At 44.6% G+C, this 10,263-nt stretch overlaps 1 protein-coding gene across 2 annotated transcripts; it reads left to right on the forward strand.

The window, feature by feature from the left end:
* Positions 1–225: 225 nt before the first annotated feature.
* On the forward strand, positions 226–10,263 carry LOC112542080 (uncharacterized). Of its 2 annotated transcripts, none has more exons than XM_088154057.1 (3): positions 226–3,933; positions 6,576–6,633; positions 8,908–10,263. In XM_088154057.1, exons 1-3 carry the CDS (start codon positions 3,781–3,783, stop codon positions 10,077–10,079), a joined length of 1,383 nt encoding a protein of 460 aa, XP_088010183.1. In that variant the 5' UTR covers positions 226–3,780; the 3' UTR covers positions 10,080–10,263. The 2 variants fall into 2 exon arrangements, with proteins under 2 accessions (XP_088010183.1, XP_088010182.1); XM_088154056.1 differs by lacking the exon at positions 226–3,933 and adding an exon at positions 4,004–6,459.

Below are 10,263 nucleotides of genomic sequence, written 5' to 3' on the forward strand. Positions count from 1 at the left end.
AAACATGCTGATTTCTTCAAAAGAATAATTGTTTGTTTACAAGCAGGGCTTGCAATGAAATACTGCAGTGTTGTCCAAACTTGGCCACTTTAAGATGAGTGGACTCCAACTCCCAGAATTCCCCAGCCAGCCATGCTGGCTGGGGAATTCTGGGAGTTGAAGTCCACTCATCTTAAAGTGGCCAAGTTTGGACAACACTGAAATACTAGAATGTGAAGTGCCCAGGTTCCCAGTTCCAGGCAGCCAAAGGTTTTTTTTTCAGCATACCCTCTTCCATTCCTGCCCCCTCCCTCCAAAATCCCCACCGCCCCACAGTCAGCAAGCATTCTGCCAACTAGTATACTCCGTCTTCGTTTGGCCATTTGAGGGGTGAGGGAACTTTCTCATTTCCTAAAATTCCCTTTGTAATCCCGCAAACGTTGGCACTAAGCATGCAGCAGCCTCCCCCTTTGTGCGGAGGTGCCCCGTGGCATTGGAGGTGCCATTTGGGCGACATAAAGATTAGAACTTGGAGTCTGTGTTTGCTATCAGCATAGGTGTGCATGTTTATGTACTTGTGGGTGTAGGTGTGGGACACAACATTTTAAAGGCTTGAGGAAAGTAGGAACCAAAGTGCCCTTTCATAATTCTAAATCTAACCTAGGACATTGTTACCTTTATATCCTGCTTTTCATTCAGAAGCTCCTCCGTATCATCCTTCCCTGTCAGCCTTGTGAGGTAGTCCAGACAAGAAGCACGCCCAGAGGTACTAGCTCTAACTTTATCATAAGGTTACATTAACAGAATCTTGCAAGTCTGAAAGAACATCCCTCCCCCCTCACCATTATGATCCAGGAAACTACGGAGGGTCCCTTCTGAGCCGTTTGCCATGTCTCCATTCCTTCTGCAGGCTCAGCTGCTGTTGACCACTGTCTAGTCTGTGGCTCCTTCTCCTGTCTCCCGAGGTCATTCCCACATACCGTTACATTCCTCCAATCCCCCTACACACACACACACACACCATCAGCTCCGTGAACTAGGTTGGGTTAAGAGAGAGGGACTGGCCCAAAGTCATCCAGGGAGCTTCTTTTCCGACTAACAAATTTTATTAAGAGGTGAAAGCTTTCATGCGCTGCAGCTGACTTCATCAGATGCCTAGTGTGGCTAGGGTAATGTTGGATCCGAAGATGCCACCCTAGATTAACTTGGCTCTCCTCCTACTGAGAGCTTCAGTGGCTCAGGTAGACTTGAACCTTCAGCTTCTCATTTCCAATCCCACACCTTAACTGCTACACCTCACTGGAGATCTCCTGCAACCTTAGTAGTATGTGAGATGTATGTGGGAGTATGGGTGGGGGAACCATTCTGAAGCATTATATACTCCAAACCAGGATTTGGTTTTCAAGTGACACGATTTAAAGCAGTGTTTTTCAAACTTGGGAACTTTAAGATATGCGGACTTCAACTCAGCATTCTGGGAGTTGAAGTCCACACATCTTAAAGTTGCCAAGTTCGAAAAACACTGATCTAAAGGACTTGAAAGGCCAAGAAACATTCTACTTAGGCTCTGGGTAATTAATGTCTCCCTGAGCTGAATGCATGTGCTAAATAATTAATCACGAGGAAAAAATCTGTTCCCTTTAGGAGGCAACAGCACCAGCTGTTGCATCTTGTGCCTGACTTACAAATGATATTGCAAGCCCAATAATATATGCTGTTAAGTTACAAGCCTGAGAGGGCAAGCGTTGCTGATCTATGTTGGTGGCCTTTTAAGCAACTACATTATTTTTTCTAGGCATACCATACCTCAGCTGCAAACACCTGGATGCCCATGAGGTAGGAGCAAGGGGACACTAAAACCTCTCTTTGGATTGTCCAGCTTTTTGTAGCCCAAATATGGTATGCCTATTTTTTCCAAAGTGTATATTTATATATGTAATACAAACCCCTAAAAAGTGGAACATGAAATGCAAGAAATCTGAGTTCGCATAATGCATACCAAGATTCAGCAAATGCTCATGGATCATGAGTGTCCCTTTCTATACAGGCATTTGGGGCAAATCTCAGCTTGCTTCAGTATGATGCTTGGAAAGATATTTCATTCTATTTATGGGGCTGGTTCATGATCAAATCATTTTAAAGAGAACTACAGATTTGTTTGAGCATCAGAAGAACCTTGGAATCAGTGTTTAAAGTTTTGTAGTGATTTTCAGTGGTTTCTCAAGATGATATATTAAGTCTAGTTTTATATATTAAATTAATCATTCAATCCATGGAATAATGAATTTTAAATCTTATAACAATTGTACGTTCTCTATTTACTGAATTTTATTTACCATCCATTATGTCCTTTTTCTGCTTTCTTTTAGGTAATCATTCATTTTGTTCTTTAAATGTTTTAAAATAAATGAAAAAAAATGTTTAAAAGCACATGGACACATACAAACAACAAAAGAATTGTGGAAATCAGCAGAACCCATTTAAGTTATTCATGTAAAGATCTAAAACTCAGCAGGAATAACAGTGGCTTTACATCTTTAGCATCTCCCATTAAAAAGGCATCCACTTTGGGTGCTGAAATCAAAATAAATTTGACAAAGTCCACCTGCCATCTTGATTAGCACACTCATTAAGCATGAACTGGCTGGCATGCATATTACTAAGCGGATCCTGTAAACAAATTGAGAGATGACCTTGGGGAAGGTATGAAATGGCCATTAGGGGAGGGGGGGGGGGACAAAGGGAACCAACCTTTAAGGAGGGATCTGAAGATGAGATTACACAGTCCAGAGATTGAAGCAAGCATGAGAAATGTAAAATAACTCTGCCTTGATTTTGTTTTGTATAAGATGGGACAGAAAGCAGCTTGGACAGGCATTCAAGATTCTGTTAATATTCCTTACAATAATAATGTAGCATTCCTGAAATCGCTGCAGTGTCTGTTTCTTGACCTGGCCTACCTCAAAGGGCTGACATCAACCCTGAAAGCCTGTCCAAGTTTTTCTCTTGTTCCTTCCTGTTATGACCTCCTCTACCAGGTCTTTGGCTGGACATTCTTGGAATTATAGCCAAAACCAGTGGGAACCATCAGTCTGAAGAAAGCTGCTCTCTCACAAAGAAAATCTCAAAACCTTTGTTATCACCTCTTTCACTGCCCAGAGAAAAAAAATGCTGGTGTTTCAGGAGATAATAGCATCCCTCTGGCTTTGGGGGAGAAAAATAATAAAAATTCCAAAGCTGTCATAACTGTTAATCTCATTTGCATCCTCTCATTCGTCCAAGGAGTTGAGGATGATAAGCGGAGTCACTCCATTAGGCTAAACAGAGATTGGCCCAAAAGATCCATTCCTCCATTAGAGTTGTGAATAAATAGGTGAATGTGATGCTTCCTCCTGACTCAACGGTTCACATCATGAGGTTCTCGTCTAAGTGTGGGATGTTAATTCAGCCACTACAGTTTAGCATGATGTGCAAAGAGGGCCACAACAACTTGTCCACCAAACCCTAGGTTTCAAAGACTTACACGGTGTGGACATCTATCCACTGATTGAAGTCCTCCTGTAGGCTTGTAGAAGCCTTCTGATTGGCCCAACCAAGACAATTCTAGCTTGACTCACATGTGATGAATGACACAGGGATTCTGTCACAAAGGCCAGTGAAGAGGCTTGGACTAGACCACCCTTTGGAGGTCCTCCACAGCTGCAGCTGGCGCTGTGGCTGCAGCTGGCAACAGGGCAATGAGAGGGAAGATGCTCTTCTGATTTCCAGCTTCCCCCTTCCTTTTTTTTTTTCTTACCAACCATGGCTACACCAGGGGACAAGGTGTACAACAGCTGCCTCCCCTTTGGTGAGACCCATCAGAAACTCTTAGCCACCATTCTGATTGTGTTGGGCCTTTTTGCTATACTGGAATATGCTGTTAAACTGATTGTCTTGGTAAGCAAAATGAATCAGGTGGGTGTTACGCATGTCCTCACAATCTGGAGGGGCTGCAGGGAATATTTGGCCATATGAATAGCGGGCATTGGGTCAGCATCACTGGGCATTCAGGCTCAGGACTTGGCAGTGAGGCTTATATCAGCTTCACTTCCGGATCTATGAGCCTCTTCTGGATATAAGCTTTTCTGCTCAGCTGCTTTTTCTCCATGCAAATGACCGCAGTAGAAACAAGGCTTGGTCTTTCCTGGATGGTGATGGTGATGGTGATGGCATGAATTGGGTCTAGGCTTAACAAGACAAGTAAATAGTGAGCACTAACAATGATCAAGCCTCAGCATGTAACAACAGCAAGCCAACTTGGCTGATCCCAGAAAAAATAAGCGAGCGCAACCTGATTAGTACTGCGATCAGATACCACTAGGGAATCTCAGCACTGTAGACTAGATTGGGGAGTTGAAGGAACTTTCTGCAAGATGGGAATAGAAAACCACTTCTGAATGCCTACCAAGAAGGCAACGTGGACTTGAAGTCCCCAGGTATCAAGCCTGACCTAACAGAGTTTTAACTTTTAAAAAAACAATAAGAAGAAAAAAGGGGTCTGCTAAGAAGGGCTCTTACAAAGGTTCTCCCTACTAAAGCAAATCCTGAGGAAATGAGACACAGAAGATCTCCCAACAATTCAGTTTTCTTAACAGAGCCACACAGGACTGACTGATTACTAACTTATTTACCTATTACACCTTGCTTCCTCCTCTGAGAGTCAGAGGAATGTACATTTTTCCAACCATCACCATAATATCAGTGAGAGTATATTAGACATTCAACAATTACAAAAGCACCATTCCATTAACCCTAAAAAAGCTTCTAACTCCTAACCAACACAACAGGCTTCTATCTGCCAGCATTTTGGTTCTGCAAAAATGTGAATGTGAATAAAGTGACAAAAAGCAGATCCAGGTTTGGGAGAGGAATACAAATTGATTGATTGATTGATTGATTGATTGATTGATTGATTTCATGCATTTATATAGCTGCCCAACTCAAAGAGACAAACAGCAGATCCAGGTAAGGGAGAAGAATATAAATTTATTGATGTATTTATTACAGGGATTTACAAAGCCGCTCAACTCAAGCAGCATGGGCAGCATACAAAAAAAAAGAAAAAGACATTAAACAAGAGAAAATTCAAAACCATACATCATTTATAAAAATAACTCAAATATGCAAAATGCCGAACAGATTAAAACAACCAATACTGTAGGGGATCCTGCTGATTTAAACCCAAACATCTGGGGAAAGACCCCAGTTTCTAAAGGGCAGCAGGGTTGGGGCCAGTCATATGTCGGGGGGAAGACAGTTCCAGAGGAAAGGGGCAACCACTGAAAATGCACATCTCTTCAGTACCATGAGATGGCAACACTGAAACTGGGAATTTGTAGGATGGACAGATATTCTTGGGAGCAGGCGGTCCCAAAGTAGCCCAATCCTGTGCCATGGAGGGCTTTAAGGTGATAACCAGCACCTTGAATTGCACCCTATTGGAATGCCGCTCTCAGAGCAGTGGTGTCACATCAGTGTAATGATCTGTGCCCATAACTACTCAAGCTGCTGCATCTGGACCAATGGAGGCTTCTGGATGTCTTCAAGGGCAGCCCCACATACAGCACACTGCAATAATCCTATCAGGAGGTAATTAAGGCATGGGTCACCATGAGCAAGGCCTCCTGGTCTAGAAACAGGTGCCACTGGGTGCAAATTAAACTCTTCCCCAAACTGCTGTCATGACTCAATTCTAAGGGCCCCACAGCTGTCTGAAAACTAAAACTAGAAATGTTGGTGGGTCCAAGCTATGATCTCCCAGATCTCCTAAATTTTGGCCCTAGATAACCCTTTTTGAATGACTCTTTTTGATAGGTGGAACAAGTTATCATAGGAGCTATGGGAGCGTTCATTCAGTAGGAAGATATGAGAAAGCTTGCTGTCCCAAATGCTGGAACAGCCACTGACACTTAGAACACAAGTGTCAAGCAGAGGGATAAACTGGCCAACTGCAAGCCATGCATCGTGTATACAGGGAGTCATCCTGCTCCTGGACTACACTTTCCAGCTTCCCTTACTATATGCTATACTGTTGGGGATGCTGGGGGTTGTAGTTGAATAATACAAGGATCTCCAGCCCTACTCTGAGCAGATCTGGATGTGGTATGTGTGTCTATATATATTGACTGAGGTCTTTATGATTCCATATTGGTTACTTATACTGGTATCCATGTTTTGTGCTTTCTCGTTCCACCCAGGCAATAAATAAGAGGAGGATGCTGTCAAGAATGTTCAGCCAGAGCATGGAAAGCATCTTTTGCCATGCCCTCCATAGAACAGCAGAAGCCTGTCCCCTGGGCTGCCCATTCTTCCTATTCTAGCTATTTCTCATACAATAATTGCAAGAGTTCTAGGCAGTCTCTTACATGGAAAATAGACACAGTGCCATCCCCTATAGCTGGACTTAAGTTCTTCCAACATCACCCAAGAGCATCTGAAAAAGTTGGTTGAAGGGTCTGATGATCAACAAACCATTGGGGGAGACTGAACTACTTCAGTGAATTAAGTTACAAGTTGTTCTAACAACCTTTTTTCTCTCTCTCTTTCTCTCTCTTCAGTTCTGGATTACCTTTGCCCCGTTCCTGAGGAAAATATATGATTCTTTCTTCAAGAAAGGTATTTTGTAGATGCCTAAGAAGTAGGGGGGAAACAAACCAAAATCCTTTTTCCTTTCCTCCAGCTAATTCTTTTCTCTTCAGCCTTCAGGCATAAAAATCATCAGCTGAACCCACACATTACACAAAGCTATAATGAGCTTTATTTGGTTTTGCTTTAACATGTCATACAAACCCACACAACCATGGCTTATTCAATAAACCATTCTGTAAATATGATTTAACACAAGGTATGGACTAGGTCATAGAGAACTGGAGCCTAAAAGTAACTCATAATCAAAAATATCAAAAGATTCTAGTGAAAGAAACAGCCGAGGAGTGAAAAGTCTTAGTAAATTGTAACATTACTTTACCTATGGTTAAGCTATGGAAAACTTAAGAACATCTCACACTTGGACTGGGGATAAAAGGAAAGCATCATGGGGAACATGGCAGAAAACAATTGCCAACGCATGTTTGTTTCACTATTAGGTGCAAGGAAGGATAAAACATAAGGCAGGGTTCCTCAACCTCAGCAACTTTAAGATGGGTGGACTTCAACTCCCAGAATTCCCCATGGCTGGCTGGGGAATTCTGAGAGTTGACGTCCACACATCTTAAAGTTGCTGAGGTTGAGGAACCCTAATCTTTCTCTACTACTGATATAAAGGACTATTCCTTGAGCTGGCAGAAAATTAGGCAGCATGAACGATGCTACCTCCATTGCTGATCCCTATCCTGTCTCTCCTGCATCTGCCCTGACTCACCACTGAACTGTGCCATCCTGATTTTTGTCTATGCAGCATGTGATAAGCAGTGACTGGTTGATTCCTCCTCCTCCAAACATCCACCAGTTATGGTGCTGCAGTAGGACAGGAGAAACGTGGCTGCAGGACTCTGTCCATCATCATTAGTCTCCTTGTTGTGCCCCTTCTCCTACATTCCATTCTGGATAAAGTTTGTTTGTTTGAAAGAAAAAGAAAAATAGGTCAGAGTAATGAAGGCAGCTGAGTCATAGGAACACTTTTATTTAGAATTGTACTTCCCTTCACACACACCCCTTTCTTTATATAGGCAACAAATGCCAGACTCCTGTGTTTTCTGGCAATTGGGGTGTGTGTGTGTGTGTGGCCCTGTCATTCCACTGTTACTATTTCAGCTTTGTCCTAAAATGGTAAAGGCTGTAGATTTAAAGCACTTATTGCACAGCCAGCTGAATAATGTAATGCTATTGCATAGTTTTGATGATCTACCAACGTCACGAGTGTTTCCACTCTTTAGTGAGACAGCAGAAGAATGGGGCAGATCAGGGACCGGAGAGGTGGGGGAGCTCCCCCTCCCATCAGCTTGAAAGAGCCAACATCTTTGACTCTGATCCCACCCACAGCTGTTCACCTGGCTTCACCTCGGACATACGTGGTGACGAAGCATAACAGATTGTACACACCTTGCGTCTGAATAGGGGAAATACTACTCTTTCTCTGGCACAGCTAAGGATGACATACAGCTGTCTCACTCATGGGCCAGGAACAAGATAGGAACAACTGCAGGGGGACAAAGCAGGAAAAAAAGAGGATGCTAGGCAATGCTTGCGTTGTGGTGACGTGCAAATGGGAAATGGCCCTAAGATTAGACTGTAAACTAGTTGCTAAGACCCACTTTTGCCATGCTGATGCCTTGCAGATGCTTAGGCTACAATGCCCATCACATCCTGGCCAGCTGACAGGTTAGGATAATGGAAAGAGCACATGAGTGATTTAGAGAGAGTGAATAAGGAAATATCTACATTGTACTTGCTAATTTCCAATGGTAGCTCATAGCCACTTTCCACAGTCAGCAATTACCCCCATAGCTAGGGGTCATCAGTATAGGAGGTGGCTTACCACATGATCCCCGGCTCCTGGGAGACCACTCTGCTGAGCCTACGAATCAACTGTGGATTTGTGTCACGTTCTCTTTGCTGCTCTTCCAGAGAATTCTAGAAAACTGATCTTTCCTTTTTTCCCCCACATTCATTGCTTCCATAACAGATAAAACAACATGACCATCTCTTGACTTTTGCTCGGTCAAGAATTCTATAAATTGTGGGTACAAAGCATTGAATGAACTGCCACCCCATCAGACAAGCTCCCAGGGATACTGGGAGATGTAACTCAGCAAGGATGTTGCTGAATTACACCTTTGGCATTCCTACCATAAAAGCAGCTGTGCAGCGTCAGGCTGTGAGCGGCCTTTCATTATTTCCTTGCACAATTGAGTTTTCGTGGCTTTTATGCTGCTTCTCCTTGGTTTGCAGGCAGTCGACTGCTCAAAACCATGAAGATTCTCTCCAGCAGCAAGAGGCTGTGGAAAGAATCCACCCTTTTCAGGAGCCAGAAAAAGCCCTCAAGCCTACGCTTCCGTTGCGTTCTAGATCCTGTGAAAGTGACCGTGAAAATTGGCAACCCCCACGAGCCCAAAGTCTTCTGCCCTCAGCAGGGCAGGAAAAGTAAAGCCTACTATTCTGGGGAATGGTCAAGCCACCATGACACAGATGACAAGAAAGCCAGCTGGTACAGGAACCACCAACGATGCCAGGACAGCCAAGGAAGCTCCCACCCCTCTGATGCCGAGACCCCCCAGCCAGCGTGTCCTGCAGGATCCGTTGCCTCCTGGGTCCGTTTCAGCTTCAGCTCGCCTGTACGCACCCCTGAGACAGGAAACAGTTCAGCCAACTATGGTGTTTTGGCAAGGAACCATCAAAGGGCCACCGGTGATAAACTGCAGAGTTCAGAGGTGGCAGGAGGGAGTTCTCAAGGGCAACGCTTCTTGACCCGATCGGTGGGCCTAAACACAGAGAGCCCTGCTCCCAACCACTTGGCTCACCCTCATGAGCCCTTTCATCATCCATCCAGTGAGATCAACTTCATCCCCAGCCCAATCTTACCCGGTCCCCGGCGGGTGCTGTATTCTGCCTTGGCTCCAGATACGGTATCCAGAACCCACCTTAATGCTGAGGAACATGTCTACCCACATTCTCCCAGAGGTCCCCAGCACCGTCTCGGCCTAGAGTGGCATCAGCGTTTGCCAGCAGCACAGCAAGCAGAAGTCTATGTCTATCTGGTCAGCCCACCACACCCTAGACCAGAACACCGCCCTGAACAGCCCAACCAAGCATTCCCAACCTCTCAGACCATGCCCAGGAAGGAAATGCTGGAGAACAGAATCTCCCTTAGCCAGAGCAGGGGCAGTTCTAACCTAGGTCCCACAGTGCAAGGGGGCAGCGATTCCCATAAGCCACGCAAAAGCATCTGGGAGAGAAAGCGCCAGAGAAGATCACTGCAGCCAACCTCAGACTATGAGAAGTTGGTAGGGGGCAGTGGTGGAGTCAGCCTGGGGCACCATGAGCCATTTCCTCACAGCCCATCTCTCTTGGCAGACAGAGGGAAGGAAGGGCTTGATGCAACTCCACCCACCATTGCCAGTTGAAGATGCTCAACTGTCCTTTTAGGCCCTGGAGGTGCAGCTGGTATTCTTGAGAAAGGAAGAAACAGCCTTTCCTGATGCAACACCTTGGGACATATCCGGGTCCATTAAAATAAAGGCAAAGTGCAAAACATTTACAGAGTGCACTTATGCATTTACAGAGTGCATAAAGCGCCATAGCAGAGTG

Source organism: Python bivittatus, unplaced genomic scaffold, assembly GCF_059951505.1.
Source record: "Python bivittatus isolate LINGU-HERP-01145 unplaced genomic scaffold, Pbiv_v1 ctg000700_np1212, whole genome shotgun sequence".
Classification (NCBI taxonomy): domain Eukaryota; kingdom Metazoa; phylum Chordata; class Lepidosauria; order Squamata; family Pythonidae; genus Python; species Python bivittatus.

Excerpts from the sequence above, each read along its gene's own strand:
- LOC112542080 (XM_088154056.1), top strand. The coding sequence starts at position 6,280 with ATGCCCTCCATAGAACAGCAGAAGCCTGTCCCCTGGGCTGCCCATTCT. Across the intron at positions 6,460-6,575 it reads ACCCAAGAGCATCTGAAAAA|TTCTGGATTACCTTTGCCCC; the intron begins GTTGGTTGAAGG and ends CTCTCTCTTCAG. Across the intron at positions 6,634-8,907 it reads TGATTCTTTCTTCAAGAAAG|GCAGTCGACTGCTCAAAACC; the intron begins GTATTTTGTAGA and ends CTTGGTTTGCAG.